The 16,615-nt window shown below is 45.2% G+C and overlaps 1 protein-coding gene across 3 annotated transcripts in view; it reads right to left on the reverse strand.

Annotated features, from left to right (window-relative positions):
- Positions 1-429: 429 nt before the first annotated feature.
- The window catches only part of NCAN (neurocan), a 359,920-nt gene continuing 343,734 nt past the window's right edge, over positions 430-16,615 (reverse strand). For 2 of the 3 annotated variants that reach the window (XM_085638464.1, XM_085638463.1), the window contains exons 14-17: positions 15,411-15,493; positions 13,838-13,982; positions 10,079-10,261; positions 430-7,696 (exon numbers count right to left, since the gene is read on the reverse strand). In XM_085638464.1, the coding sequence (XP_085494590.1) occupies positions 7,518-7,696; positions 10,079-10,261; positions 13,838-13,982; positions 15,411-15,493 (590 nt within the window). In that variant the 3' untranslated portion in view covers positions 430-7,517. Of the gene's footprint in view, positions 7,697-10,067; positions 10,262-13,837; positions 13,983-15,410; positions 15,494-16,615 lie in introns of all 3 variants that reach the window. The other variant, XM_085638465.1, reaches the window with a different exon arrangement.

Here is a 16,615-nt window from a genome sequence, read left to right on the forward strand (position 1 = left end):
GAACTACCACACAAAGCGTTAGTAATATATATTCAACAGCATGCCCCAAATTGCAGTATAAGGTACATATTACAACTCATACCACTCACCTGTTGAATGGGTGTGGCTCATTTGCTACACATGTTCTTTGTGTGAGGCTTGAGTTTTTACACAGTCCCTCTGACTTCAGTGATGTAAGACTGATGCCAACGAACCCTGCTCTGAAAATTTATCTGGCACCATTGGGTGCAGTGCCAGGATCTGACCATAGGTGGTGTTAGGAGCAAAGAGTGATTTTTTTGTTCACAAGGAGATTTTTAATCATGCTTGAATTTTGTTATTTGAGGCAGAAGGAGAAGGGAGGCAGAAAGGGATGAGGGCAAGTAAGGATGTTCATGCATAATTCATTTAGAAAGGAAACCCCCAGGATGCAATGAAACAGACAAGCCACCTATTAAAAAAGTTTATTAAAATGCCCAGCAGTACAGGAACGCAGAGTGGTTCTTTGTCCACACAACAGTTTTACAGAACACTGCAAATTATTGAAAACGGCAGAAATATCAGCTTGGAAATGCACGTTCACACAAAAAAACAACAACAGAACAAACCCCGCCCCAACCCACCCGCCACCCACTCTTTCCCTCTGGAAAATTGAAAAATAATCTAACTTAGTAGCAGAAATCCCCTCTACTGACCCTCTTTTCTCTCCTCCCCCCACCTCAATACCTGGAATAAACAGGGAGAGAAATAAAGGTTTGATTTATTGAAAAGACCTAACAGGGCTTCCCAGAGAGGGCCCTTAGTTACCAGATCAAGGGAATAAAACAAAATGTGAAATCGAGTCTGGTGTACACGCCTTGTAACAAATGTACTTAAACCCCCACCCCAGGAAAATCAAAGTATGGCCTAGACAATATTTCAATCAGATGCTGTTCATTATCACATATTCGTAAAAGGAAATATTAATCTTCCATCCCAAACAAATGCATCATTTATGGTTAATTTTTTACCACACACTGTTCAAAATATTTCTAAATATAGGATGTTATTATGCACAATTTTTCTAGGTGCATGGCCCTGCTTCTGTCTGAACATCCTCAGAGAGAGGCACTATCACAGATTGACTTTCTGTTTTTACTGGACACCACTTATATGTTATATCATGAGCTCTCAATGACAATTTGTTTTCTTGTGAGTAGCAGACAACTCACTAGTAATTTATACCTAGTGCTCAAGATATTACTTCCGGTTTCCCTCTGCCTGCCATCTGTTCGATCACTTACAGGTCATATTCTAGGCTCTACTACTACTTCCTGTTTTGCTCTGCATGCCATGAATGGGATCACCTAAAGGTCACATTCTGTGCTCAAAGTATTACTTCCTGGTTTGCAGTGCATGCCATCTGCAAAATCCCTTGTAGATTATACCCTGTGCTCTAAGTACTACTTCCTGCTTTGCTTTTCATGCAGCGTCTGGGATCAGTGTGGAAGCACATTCTGTACTTCCTGTTTTTCTCCACTTGCCCATGTGTGACCTCTTGTAGGTCATATCCTGTGTTCACCTTATTACTTCCCGTTTTGCTACACATATTCTTATAGCTCAAGTCCTGTGTTCTGAGTATTAATCTCTGGCGGGCACTTTGTGCCATGTATGTGATATTTTGTGGAGCACTTCCTGTGATTTCACTACCACTTCCTGTTTGGTTCTGCGTGCCTTGAAGGAGATCACTTCTCGTAAATGCCTAGAAACATTATTCAGGCCATAAATTATGTCAGATGTAAATTTACGAATGTGCCGCACAATTTTAGAGGTGGGACAAAGTTCTGCATTTTAGCTCTTTGGATTCAGGGTTGAAATCTCACAACTATTTAGTAAACCAGCAGAAATGTAGGCAGTAGTGAGAAGACACCTTACAAAAGAAGAGGGCATGCCCGCACAGCTCTTGAAAATTGACTCAGTGGGATGGGCGAGCGGCAATTTCTGTGTCGGTGCCTCTTTAATCCTCACGCTACTTCAAGTGGAGCCAATGGGGTGTCTGGGAAGGGTGCTTTTGTAACACCCCTTGGGTGGCACCCGGAGGAGACCAACATTGAACGTCTGGCACACAACCCTCTGCCAGGCTGGATTATCAAGGCAGCTGCTTCCCCATCAACTGCCCACACAACCTCCCGCGTTTCCCTGGAAACCCAGGGTGATCTTGGCCTTCCATGGAATTCATTGGGGAGAGTTTGGGAAAAGCTCTGGGATGTCCAGGAGGCAGTGACATTCCACTGATTGAGTAGAGTTGCACTCCAGACACTTTTGCCTCTTTAGATATAGCCAGGGTTACCCAATACCAGAGGTCAGGCTGAGGTCACAGATCCGGCCTCTTGCAGGAAGTGTGGCAGGATAATGTTACACTAAAGCAGTATCCCCAAAACTGTAATTAAGACGCTCATGGGACAATGGACAGAGGAAACTACCAGCAAAGGAAATATATTCCATAATTAAAGGTACCTTCTTTGCTTAACAAACAGTATAAGAAAAATATAAAATGAATAATAACTGTGTGGGGAATTCATGAACTGGGGGAAGCACTGCGCAGCGTTTGCTACTATCTTACTCAATAAGCACAAGCAAAGCCAATCAGCCTGGCTTGCATTCTGAGCCAAGACTCAAACATTAATAGAACCTGCTGTAGTGACAACACAAAACAAAACAAAAAAATGTCTTCCTTTATATAATGTGTCTGTGAAATAAATTATTTAACATGTATCGATTCAATGTACTTTTGAGATTTAAAATAACACCTTGTGCATTGCAGTGTAAGCACTTTCGAGAAGGCGGAGTGATACTGCAAACAGTCAACAGCGTGAGGTGAGAGGGATTGAAGGAACACCCTTTTGAGTGGAGCCAAAACCCACTGTATATTTGTTTTAAAATAGTTGTAACAATAGGTCAGCAGAGAGATGCAGTATCAGGCCAGGCCTAAAATTGCAGGAATAGGGGCAGGGGGGAGAGATCTGTGTGTTTGTAGGTCTTGTGGGCACCCACAGCTGCCTGCCCAGAACATCCTAAACCCAGGCACCTAACAGGACTCAAGACTCCTCTCTGTGGAAGTGACCTTTCACCCCTACGGCCTACTCTGAATGTCAAGAAAGGCATGAAAATGTGTATTTTCCGGAATGCCAAAGCCTAGTCTACTTGGCAGCCTCTGTCCATGATTAGCTGTTATTGCACTCCCTTCATATCACCCTAGTGCTCTGAAGTGTCACCGTGTGGGCACCCAACTACAATGATAATGAAATAAACAAAGAAGCACATAAATAAATACATAAATAAAAAATACATACATTTCCTTCATGGATCGTCACCCACCATCCACATTTTGGTAATTTGGGTTCTAGGCTCCAACCACTATAGGCGAGGGCTGTATTTAAAGCTGGAATGCACAGGTGCAGTGCCTACTTAATGACCTCTGCCCAAGGGTAGCTGTTCTTGCACTCCCTTCAAGTTACCCCTGCACCACAGCGCTCTGAAGTGTCAGAGAAACTCTGTGGGCACTTTACAAAAACTATAAATAAATAAATATATAAATAAAATGGAGAAATACATAAATAAACAAATAAAAACAACAAATCTCCTTCATGGGCTGTTGGCAGCCATCCAGATGTTGGTAACGTGCGTTCTAGGCTCCTACCACTATGGACCAGGGATGCATTTAAAGCATAGAACTGCCAATGAGCGCCCCAGAAAGACAAGCCACCCACCTTCCGCCATCGGTGTAGGGAATGGACGTGGCGTACTGACGCTAGCCTTCTAGTGTTAGGGGTCTAGAGTTCTCCTGCTCCATTTGAGTGCACTCTCCCCACCCCTCTGTGCTGAACAGGAAGAGCCCACCCCGGTGCAGGTCCGTGTTCCACTCGGGTGGGGGCAGTGATTTCGCATGAGGACCCCAGACTCACCCTCTGACTCCGGGTTGGTTTCTGCTCTGAAGTGTTCCAGTCCTGAGGTCCTGCTATGTTATGTTATCAGTGTTTTTATAGTGTGATAATCACCTGGTATCCAGTTTTTAGGTTCTAATACCGCTCGCCTCCCTATAGTAATGCTGAACGCTAGGTGTGAGTGCCGGCCTGCCATAGCCCTGCCTTCTCCTGGTGCCCTTTTCCCTTTCTCCGGAGATCCTCTCTTAGTTCTAAATCTGATGTTCTGGAGCTGGTTCTGATCCAGTTCTGGGATCCTGAAGAAGAAAGCTAGACTTTTGCCAGTGCTTAATTTGTAGAAAAATACGTGCCATGGCCCTCGTCAGGCGGCCACTACAGCCTGAACCACCCATTGCACCGGTTAGCTCTGCCAATGACCAGATCAGCAGAGCTATTAACCATCGCACTCCTACAAGCCGAACAATTCAGACTATTCCAGGCCACCCAAAGCTCTAAAAAAAAGGGTGCACCTTTTAACGCTGCTAAATAAATACCACTAAGATATTAGTCATTCTGAGGTCACAGCCTGTCTATGGAGCACAACGGACCGCTCGAATCCGCCCTCCTGGGGTACACCAGGTGCCTTCTCGAATTGCTTGGACTTGTCGAAGGCCTGTTTGTCCAAGTCGTGGTGGGCACACTTGGGCACTTTGGTTGTGCGGTTGTCCTAGGGTTCTCCTGCTCTATCCCAGCACCTGTTGGACAAGCCCCCAAGAAGCGCATAGAAGAATTCAGTGGTAGAAGTTGCTCTATTAAGTGGCCAAGAAGATCAGCTTCCATTTCCAGACTTCATCTGCTTTTGAGATCTGCTTAAAAAGAAAATTAAGGGGCATCCTATCTATTCTGTCCCGTTCCGCTGCCGCTCCAGGACATATTTAGAGTTTCACCAACAAAGATAGTGCTAAGCCACATTGCTATACCTGCATCACCTGTACCTGTTCCTTCAACTCTTAAGTTGCATGCGTTCTCAATGCGATGAGGCTCTGCCCCTAGAGGTATCATGACATTCAGCAATGCTCACAGTTCTAGAGTCCGATAGTTTATAGAGTACCCGCCCAACTTCTGTAGAACACTGCATCCCAGGACTCTCTCCCTGGGGTTCTATGGAAGTTCACAGGATCTTTTCTTCAGCGATACAACATGTCTACGCTCCACACAAACTCTCTAGGGTCCCTTGCATAGGTAGCGTGACCTCCTCAACCACATTTTGCAATGTTAAGCTTTGTCCTGGTTGGAAAAACACCTTGGAATGGGAGAGATGTTCATGTTGTGCCAGAAGGTACCTTCTGCCATCTGGCTAGAGCAGCTCAGGAGATGTCCCTCAGCAATACTATTTCTGTGTATACACAATATAACTGAGTGTGCCACATACAGTGTTTCTGCAAAGTTGTTTCCCCCATATCACAATGAATTCTGAAAGGAAACACCAGGAATCCTGGTGACTTGAGTCGCATAGTCAGGTTTTAGATTAGCACCCGGTGTTTTGGTTTGTTCAGACTGGAAGGTTCTCAGTAACGTCAACACTTCCAGTAGATACCCGTAGTCGCGGGATACTATTCTGAACTGTGGCATCTTGTCTTCGCTTCCGTAGGAGTTGGAACTAGAAGGACCGCAGGGGCACATGTTCCTTCTTTTTACTCTCCCCTCCAGCTAGACTGCAGAAACAGGTCATGCAGTGTGTGTGTGTGTGTGTAAGGTAATTCCATGTCCCAAACAGACAAGGATCCGAACTTCTGCTTTTCTTTTTCATGTTTTTGATTTCAGGTGTGTAAGTTTAACTGCAATAATCAGTGAACCAGCACTACAGTTCCCACAATGCATTGTGTTGTTGAACTGAACAGTGGAGCCCTGTGCCCTTGGTGACATGGATCAATCTTGCAACCTTAACAGTGTGGCATCTTCACGCCTCTCCATAAACATTTCCCAACACACAGGATATTGGATTTTTACCCAACTCTCCAGGATGGAACACAATTCATGGTGGCTAGAGTATGCACTGAATGTGCAGTCTGCTTACTGGCCAGAAGGAGTCACTGCAGAATATAACAAAGGCTGTAAATAATAGAACTTCCTAGTTTTTCAAGAGGACCCAATCTACCCACCTGCACTTAACCCTGCTGCTCGCCCACTTCTTGGCTACCGAGAAATGGTCTGGGCTGCAGGATCTCCATTAACAAACCAGGGGGGTGGATGGCACGTGCCACCGGGAAGCCTGTGGCTGGTCACAAGTAAGCAAGGAGAATAAGAAAGACGAGTTGACAGCCAGAAAGTGTAGACTTGATAAAACAGCAACCCACATTGGATTTCCCAAGCTCTTGTCCCAATTGGTGGTCAAGGCCCTACAGGAGTGTTTCTTCTTGGGGAAAGGAAGTCTCTTCTTCACCTACAATGGAATGATGTTGGCTATGGGTGTCAACGTGCGGCTCAACCACTCTTGGCCAACCAAGCCTTTCTGGGCCACTGCGAATGAAGCAAACGTCAGAGCTTTCCACTGCATCGGCGTGGCACTGAATGGCTTGGTGGGAAGGGATTGTGGTTTTGGGGTCACTGCTTTAATGATGAATCCAAGGCAGCGAGGCCTTCAACAATGGTAAACAAAAGAGGACAACACTCTGTGATTGGATCTTATGGAAGGACCGTACAGCCTAGATCCTAACAAACCCTGCGGCAGTAGCGGTGTTGTAAGAGTCCGTCAGTATCATCCCTGACCTGCCATTGATTCCAGAGGGACGCAGCAGCTGTTGCACCCCTCGGGGCACATACCGATGCGATGTCCCATTGCCATTGTTATGTCCAACATCATGTATTATAAATCTAAGGAAATTATCAAACAATATGATAAACAAAAATAACTTGCAGTCCAAGAGCACCAACATGTTTACAGAAAGTAACAATGTAACATGCATCCTACAGAGAGTTTTTTCTGCACCTTCTCTTGCGGTGAGGCGCGCGACCGAGGTCAGGCAAAAAAGGCAGCATGACAGCTCAGGGCCAGGCAGGAATCGAAAGGTGGTCTCGGTGCGGATGCTCCCTAGTTCTGACTCCTTTGCGGTCACCCTCACTTCACACGTGAAATTGTCCACAGTGCCTTGCACGACCCAGAAATTACCCCAAGTGGCGTACGGTGGGAAATACTCAGGCTCGGTATTATGGTGGGAGGGAAGAAGATGTCCTTAATGTTGGTTTGGTCAACATGGCCACTTTGGTCAGAAAAGTGGGGCAGAGAGAGACAGGGCAAGAGTGCGCCTGTGAGTTGTGAGAGGAGGTAGGAGAAGAGACGTAGAGGAGGGGGACTATTTCGGGGATTTTTCCAAATGGCGACTGAAAAACAATTGTCAGAACACACAGAATGTTACCGCTGCGGACGTGAACATTTGACGCAGCCTCCGTCGGTGCAGGAGGCATGTGGAGTCTTCTTAAATCTCATGACCAAGCCAGACACAGAATGGAAGGCATCCACAAGAAAAGGGGCCGTATCCAGCTCCGCCCTCAGACGTTCACCTCTCACTCCTCGCCTTCCTTCCTTGAGAGGCCCACGGGTAGCAACGCCATTGTGCTCCTCCCACCCAGGCGTTCTTAGGCTTGCGCTTCAACCACTGGGACGGTCGCGTGCTGATGACGGTGTTTCCTCCTCTCTTTGCGGGACTGGTGCTTGCTGTGCTTGTGGTTATGCCGACGGTGGCGCGTGTGCTTCTGGTGATGGTGGTGACGGCGGTGGTGATGGTTCCGTCGCGTCCGGTGGGATCTTCTTTCGGCTGAATGAGGGTGAAACAAAACACAGACTCAAGAGCGGTACAAAACACTGTGAAGGAAGTGTGCTGGTACTGTGACACAAACAAGCAAGAAATAGAATGGGCAACAGAACACTGAAATGACAGGTTTGAGCCTTCCGAGTCAAACTGTTGACACTGTGTCCTACAAACTTGGACATGATGACCCCTGACCTACAAACTAGGAATTGCAGACCCTGACACAAACAGAAAAAGGCTGTCAGGTTCCCCTGGTACACAGTGAGTTCATGGCCAGAAACTGGGAAACAATGTGAACTATAAACTTAGAAACACATCTTCTGTGACCAAAAACTTTCGACAACTGATCTTGTCACCTAAAAACTGTGACATTCTGAAACTGTGACCTAAAGCTCAGGAGCAGTGAGCATCACGTATATAAGGCAAGCCATGGATCACACGAGGGAAAGGTGGAAAACAACGACTGTGACCTGAAAACTGATGTGGTGATGACCTTTCCCATACAAATCCGACACCAAAGAACTTGTGACTCGCAGAACGTATGTCCATTAGATCTAAAAGCTGGTATCTATACACCAGGTAACATGAAACCAATGAACTGATGGCCCTGTGACAAACTCAGTGTGGAACGGCGATACCTTGACACCAACCTCTTTGTGACCTACAACCTATAACCAATGACCCACAACCTGTGATCTAATCACCTTGCAAACTACAAACCGATGACTGTGTGACCTACAACAAGTAAAACAATGGGAGTGTGATCAAATGGATGGACACCAAAGGCTGTCCTGCTGACCCACACAGTTTGGACCAATGACCTTGAACCTAAAACTGTGACCTGATGACCTTGTGATGTACAACATGTTACCTAATTACCTTCTGGCTAACAAAGGCATTCTGACCCACAGCTGTAGACCAATGCCCATGATGCCTAGAAATGGGAACTGAAAACACTGCATGTCTTATCCCGGGCAGCCAATCAGAAGCCAGCTGCCACAACCAATTCTTATTTTTTCCACTATAGTTTCCATTTCCCAAGTGTAGAGGGGGCAATCCATACATTCATACCAATGGGAAAGCCAGTGTGTTAACAGCACAAAAGGACTTTTATAGGGCTTACCAATCTAAGGCGAGTACTGAGGAGCGATACCCACACCGGGCAATCATGACCTCGGGAAATATCTTCTTCCAATAATCAAAATGGCCAATCAGCCCTAAATCTACCAAACCGTTCAGATACTTCTTAATATAAAAAACTATGGACGTTCAAAAACAGTCATAACATCGTTTTCCAAACATCTTTTCCCAAAACTACTTTTCAAAAACATTGTTTACAATAACATTGTTTATTTGTGTAGAATTGTATTTTGGCCAAAACATCTGTCCGAAAATCTAGGCCTTCCCTTAACATATATGAAAACATACACTCACTTATATATATAAGTGAGTGTATGTTTTCATATATGTTAAGGGCAGACCTAGATTTTCGCTGTCTTTTAATTGGTATTTGCACTAGCACTTTAAAAATGACATTCTAGGCTCCAGGACTCTATGGTCCAGTGGAAGGCTGGGAGCCGAAACGCGTAGACCGTCCTTACCGTCTATGACACCTTGTGAGGAATAAAGCACTTTGATTCAATTGCCGGTTGTGGTGCTGTGATCCTTCGCCGAGGCTTTCGGGAGACTGAGAAGGTGGTGGAAGGAATTTTAGCATATATATATATATATGTATTCTTACCCCTTTTAATTGATCTGTTTATATTAAATATCCATTTACCGATCCAAAACCTTAACACGTCCTTCAGTGACATCTACCTTTTGAAACTATAGCCAAATTATAAATAACCATTTTTAAACTGCATTTATTGTTGTGCCACTGAATGAAATTATTATTTTGGTCTAAGACGTTATGGGAAAACAATGTTATAGTAAAAGATGTTTTGAAAAGTAATATTTGCAAAATATGTTTTGGAAAACAATTTTATTACAAGCTACCCCTCACCAGGTAGCGTGAAACTGTGGTGAGATTTCCCCAGGTTCTTATTCTAACTCACCAGGGTGTCACCACTTCCAAGATGGCCGCGCCCCTAACCTTGATCACAGAAGGCATAGTCATGACCAGTCAATGTCCCTCATGTCTGAAATGAAGTGACAATTCCACTGTACTGTCTGATGACAAAAATTTCAACAATTTCTCTTCAATTCAATGGACTTTTGGTAATGCACACAAAATTATACCACAAATACCTCAAAATCTACATGCACATGATGACTGGTGTACACCAATACCTGGTGGAGTTGTGTCTGTACAATACATAGAAGGTTCTTATCCGGGGAGAGACAGCTCTTATCCACTACACTAATTTCCCTCTACCTGCTACTCACGCTTTACACAGACTATTCTCGGCCGGTCCCATCTGCCGTCTCGGTGACACTTGATGGTCGGAACGTGTCTCTGGTTGTAACCGGACTCGCACTGGTATCGGACAGTAGAGTGGATGCTGTACTGTGGCTTCTTCTTGCCCATGGGGAAGGCGTTCTGCACCTCTGGCGGGGGCCCACACAGGACTGCAGAAGAAGGGGGAGAAATGGAAGCAATTACGACACTAGGTGCAAACATGTGAACCTCAACTTGCATTGCGATGGATACAAGACATGCTGAGAGACAAGTGACCCGCTGTGGTGGACTGGAAAAGAAACAGGAGGGCTTCAGAGCATATTTCTCAAAGGCCATGACTGCAAGGAGGAGGGTTCTGGTCACAATGGAGGAATCAGGACAGGAGAGTACTGTGTGCCGAGGGAGTGTGCAGGTGCGAAGAAAGTGATGCCATCGAGTCGGCCCACTTCCTTGTGTGGTCAAGTATCTAGGGAGCATTAGGATGCCAGGGCTTCACCCAGGCTGTTCCTCAACTCTTCATGCCCTTTGAGATCCTGAGCGTTTAAGAAAAGTTGGTCTTTTGCCTCTCACTGTTATATATTCTTCCCCTTTTATTGTTAATCTTAATTGGTTATCTTCTCCTTGTAAAGAAAAGGTGGGCTTTGAGTTGCACTTCACACTCTGAGTCCATTCAGTTACCCCCCTGAATTTCCCCCGAGCACAGACCAGCTTCTTCCAGGTGAGGAGTTAGCTGGTTCCTAGACTGTTCCTCAGGTGTTGACGGCGGGAGAGCTCACTGTTGACACGTGGCCCCAGAACACGTGTAACACCTTTGTCAAAACCAGAGGCAAGAAGCGAATATCACTTTGCACCCTCGGATTTTAGTCCAACTTTTTCCTCGTCTTGGTCCACCGGTCTCTGGCACTCTGAGTTAGAGCTTGGATGGTAGAGAACACCATGGATAAGAGTAGGATTCTCTAGAGTACGTGGTCTCGGGGTGGAGGGGTGTTTGTCCCCTCAACCGCCATGTTCGGCTCTGGGTGTGGAGATCTGCTGGAGATGGATGGACTTAATGGTCTCCCTTTCCTTCAATATTGATTCGCCTGAACCCACCTCTGCTTCTCAGGGATGGCAAGATGCCCTACACTAGGTCTAAGATGTGATAGGCACTTTAGCCTACTTTCTAAGTTAACCATGGTTTCCGGTTTGGGTGCAAATGAGTGTTTCTGCCCTATATGAGTATTTTTAAGCAGAGATGTGGCCTACCTACTTCAGTAGTCACCTTTGGAACCTGAGGAGCCCGGTTCAAATCCCAGCATCGGTACTAGACTCATCATCATGTGATTTTGGACAAATTACTTAATCTCCCTGTGCCTAAAATAGGAGTAAAATGTATTTGTTTAAATCCCCTCTGTTGCTTCACAGCTCGATTTGTGATATTTATATATCAATGGATACTGTAATTTCACATACATTACCACGTTCCATTGACTTGGGTGTCTCCATGGACACACATTATCCTCATCAAAGGTTGTGTAGTTTGTCTGAATATGGTCTATTAATGGGGTATTTCCTGAGGCAATCAGTTTAGTAACTCTGAATATTTCACAGGTAAGTTCATAAAACAAAATAATTCTGCATTGCAAACCTACCAAAAGTCTCGGTATCATAAATGTCTGGTGCGCTTAGTGCCTCAGAGTTCAGAATTTTTAAGGGAAAAAAACTATCTTGCAGGCAGCAGAATGCAAAGAATAGCACAGCTATGGGGTGCAATTCATACCTCACATTGCCAAATTGAGAACCCCAAAGCAAAAGAGCTCAGAAATCAGAGGGTGGGCGTTGGGCTTGGGTTTTGCATTAATTTTCAAAATTAGTTAGTAGGATGACCTGAAATGGCGAATTCAGCACAGAATGTTCTAATTTCCATGGTTAATAATGTAAGTAGCTTGAATAAGGTTATAAGAGCACCTAGTGTTTCTGTGCGGAGAGGTGGGTCAGTTTTAGAAACGTAAAAATATTTTACACTAGAAATGTTTTGTGGAGTTCGCAATATTTTTAATTTACAACGCTTTTGGATTTAAATTCTTCTCTCAGATATTTTTATCACAATGTGCGATATCTTTCATCCTAATCAAACCCTGACAATATGAAAAAATACATGCAGACCTTCTCTCTTCAAGTTTACCCTTGGCAGAGATTTTTCAGTGCACAATGCCCACTGTGCACAGATTTTTTTTTTTTACGCAGTATACATTTTGTTTCCTGTTTTGTTGTTGTATGCGTTGTTGCAATATTGGGAGAAATGCAATCTTTGTATCATTCTGTAAAACTCCATCTTAGATGATCTAAAAAAAATCTCTCAACGTCACAAACCTGAGTTTATGGCAGTGACACCTGTCACGCAGGCCTGCGGTGCACTGCATGGGTCCAGCATGGGGCACAGGGCACCGGTGCCCCCCACAAGAAGCTCTCCATCAGACACGGTGTGTTACTGATGGGCACATACGGTGGCGCTCGCTGGAGCCTGCCAAACCCGCTGGGGGTTCAGAGTGCACTAAGATGGCATTAATAAAACAGCAGGGAGCTAATCTAACTCTCAGGCGTGGGGACAAGCACTTCATAATTTTTAATTGGAGCCTGGTGAGAGAAATTAAAGTTTGAGGGGACGAGAGTGGCTGGGGAGGGAGGGGTGAGAGACAAATGAGAAGGGTGAAAAGAGGAGACGTGAGAGGAGGGGAGAAGCTGCTGCGAGAGGAAAGGGGGGACTAGGTATGGAGAGAATGGAGGGAAGGGAGCAGGGTAGCTTCCATCGGTGCAGCAGGTGCAGTGGCACCGGAACCCAGTGATTAATGATGTATTTCACAGTTGAAACAGCACCCGGGGTTGAAGCAATGTCCTTCCTTGCACCAGGGCCCATTAAACACTGGCTACGAGGAACGGACAGGGGGGTAGAATTGAGTCAGAGCGAGAGGAAGAAACAGAGAATAGAAGGGGTGGCTAGAGGACAGTCATTGGTGGAGTAGGGAAAAGCAGTGGCGTAATGTTAAATCAGGGGGCCCCCCACAGAATGTGATGAGGTGCCCCCCAAGTTTACATATCTAACAGATATTCATGAAGACCCCCTGGAGTATTGGAGATCCCTGCCCCGAAGGGGCAGGAGTGGTCTGTGTTACGCCCCCAGGAAAGGGTAAAGCAGAGAGCAAGAAGAGGAACACATGAACAGGCGTAGGTACTTACATGCAAGAATACACGCACATGTATGTGTGCAGACACGCAGTCACAGACGTAGGTGAAAATATGCCTACCCAGAGGCACACACATACATGTGCACACAAGTGAACACACACACAGAAACAGACAAATGCTCACAGCCATACACTTCGACCCAGACACAAACATGCAAATGCAGACACAGACACATAGAAATGCACACAAGCATACATGTGCACTTACACACTGGAACACGCACACACAAGAATGGCATGTGCGCACACACAAAACATGAATAAGGCACACAGAGATGGCACAAGTGCATACATGCCATCAGAACCAATTCAGACAGGAGACTCCCGCCTTCTGATGCAAGAAATGGATTTATTTTAGCTGTCTCCCACCTAAAATTGCCTCTCCTTCAATAGAGAAAATATATTCCCCTAATTTGTTTTCCAAAATCCCCCACTTTTGACTTATAAAATGTTGGCATGTATGTGAGTGCAGATAATGACGTACACACAACATTAGACATTTCGCATAAGCAGGGGACACACCTGTTGCTTTTTTGCAGATGTAGGGCAGGTTGTAGTTGCAGGGGACGTCGTTCCACATCCCACTGTCCCGAGAGACCATCACGACACAGTTCTCGCCACCAGCAAAGAAGTTGTCCGGCTGGTTCACTCTCCAGTTCTCGTATTGCTTAGAACACAAAGACAGGTGGGAATCAGATGCTGCACAGACCTCGCGAGGTTCCCACATCTACCTATCTACCTATGTACACAACTGATCTCTTCCTTGTGTGTGTGGGAATTGAGGGACCCAGTCCACATGGAAAACAAAGGTACCTGATTAATATTACTTGGCCCACCACTGTATCCGAAGTAGCCAGGGCCACTGGAATTATGCAACAGGGGAGGGCAAAATTATACGACAAGGCGGACTACATTTTGTGGCAAGAATAGACAAATAATGCTGCATAATGGGACACATTTTGTGATAGTATTACTTGATTATTTATTTATAATTCTTTATACCTGGTAATACTGTCTGGGCAAATATTTCACCTTATTAATGCCAGTTTAACACCCAAATACAGCAATAGACAATTGAAAGATGACCAGTCAACCTTTGAGAAGGGCTTTTCACTGTGCTGGAACATGTGTCGCCGTGCTCTCAGTAACTTTTGATCTGTTTGAGCTAGAAACATTTTTTTGTTAAATCTACAGATTATGCAGCAGATAATGGATTATGTGGAAAATGCAGAAAATTCCAAATTATGTGAAAAAGGCAGCAGCTGAAAAAATGCATAGTTCCAGTGGCATTTGTAGTAGCCAAACTCCATCCCTCCCTCACTCTCTGTACACATATAAGGATTGAAGTTTGGGGAAGTGCACTACACTACCCAAGGTAACACAATCTCTCCATGCAGAATTGGGAACTGCCCTCGTCAACCTGTTCAAGAGTACCACGCCTGGCTTTTTAGGTCTTGCCTACCAAACAGCTTTAGTTGTCTGGTTGCAAACTACCTCTTGTGAGCTATTCCAAAAACTTGAGGTGGGATTAAAGCATGGCCATTGATTTCCACCCCTTCAGCACTTCTTCCCCCACCACCTTTATTTTAATTTCACCCCGTCCACTCCCCATTGTTCGCCAACCCCTTTTAGTATTTATTTTCAAACGTTGTACATTTCTTGGCAGGCCTGGGGGAGCCAATTTGCTACTGAACTTCTCTTTTTTCACAAATGCAATTCAGAGTGACTGAAAATGTATTTTGCATATTTACTGTGGCAATGGACACCCGCCATCTTGAATAGGTAAATAAATAAAATGGCACCCATGTAATTAAGTAGGCATGCGCGTGTATGGTGATGCATGCTCGTTTGCAATCATGCATGTATGCTCTTACTGAATAACATGTGCACTAGCAGTGTCATGAAGCACACATTGCATAATGGTGCTATTTTTCGTTTTCCGTTTTTTGCCGATGCTATACGATATCGGCAAAAAGCTTTAGCAAAGCCAATAGGTCCCAAACACCAGAACTATTGGCTGTGCCAATGCTTGTCATTACTGGAGCCCAGGCAATACAAGAAACCTTTAATGCCCCCCGCCCTGGTCTGTACTCACCACAATGGTGTTGTCCGTCCACTGGAAATCCTTGTCTACGATCCGGTCATTGAGTCCGATCCAAGTGTTGTCTAGGCCAAACGCTGGGGAGAAACATACAAGATGCTTAAAACAGTCGGAAGGCCCAAACTTTTCAACAACTCACTATAAAGCCACATTTTGTGCCACTGGTGGACTCTTCCTGGACTTCATCGTTCCCAACACACGCAGTTCACTGGATCCATCTTTTCCAATCACCCACATGCGATAACGCAGGGTTAATGTAAAACTCTACATCACGAGGGCACGTCACTTCCGGGTTTTCTTTTAACTTAAGAGAGCAGTTAAATTGAACCAATGGCCTATCACTCTGGGAAACCGTGATGTGTTAAAGGGAAGTCCTCGGGTGAAAAAGTTGTCTCCTTTTCCACAAGTCTGGCTTGTGCTCTCAAAGCACGTGGGTGAAGACATCCATGCCTCAGTGAATGGAAAGCCGCCCAGTCGCTAAGTGGGTGCAACCGGTCCAATAAGCACAAACGATACTACAGAACACATTGCCGCGAGGCCTGGGATAGCCAATGGTAAGAGGTGTTTCTTGAATAAAAAATGGGGGCGCCCAGGATGAGAACGTTAGGTGGTCATCATGGTACAGAAGAGACGGGCATCACATCTTCGTCTTTCGGACTATTTTAGGTAGTCGCTCTCTTTTGTTATTGTTAAATAATTAAACGACTAAATAAATAAACAAAAGCGAGACTTATAGACCAGGTTGGAGGCTAATATCATAAATCCTCGGAGCTTTTTGGCAAAAAGGCTTCCATATGTCTCCTGTTAGGTTAGAAATTGTTTGAGAAAGCACAAGCTAGGTATGAAGGGAGTAGGGGGGTCAGGCCTACAAATCTCATTTTAATTAAGAGTGCCACCATTAAGGACTTTAACGAGAGTCGGGACAGGGACGCTGCTGCCGCAGTCACCATACGACCTCCTTCTGGGTATTCAAGGCGCGAACATGAAATACTTCACCAGCGACAGTTTTGACAATGAAAAAGAAAATGGCTCTTTCATGGGACGTGCGGGCTTTGGCACGCTATGGTCTCCGGCGTGCCGGCTCAGCACATTCAGCGTGACGGATGGGAGCGCGGGACGGCTGCAGCGGCTGCACGGCTCACATTATTAAGAGTTATGAGTATTACTGACTGGCTTCGCAACACTGGCGAAGACTTTCT

The sequence above is a fragment of the Triturus cristatus genome, chromosome 12 (assembly GCF_964204655.1).
Source record: "Triturus cristatus chromosome 12, aTriCri1.1, whole genome shotgun sequence".
Taxonomy (NCBI): domain Eukaryota; kingdom Metazoa; phylum Chordata; class Amphibia; order Caudata; family Salamandridae; genus Triturus; species Triturus cristatus.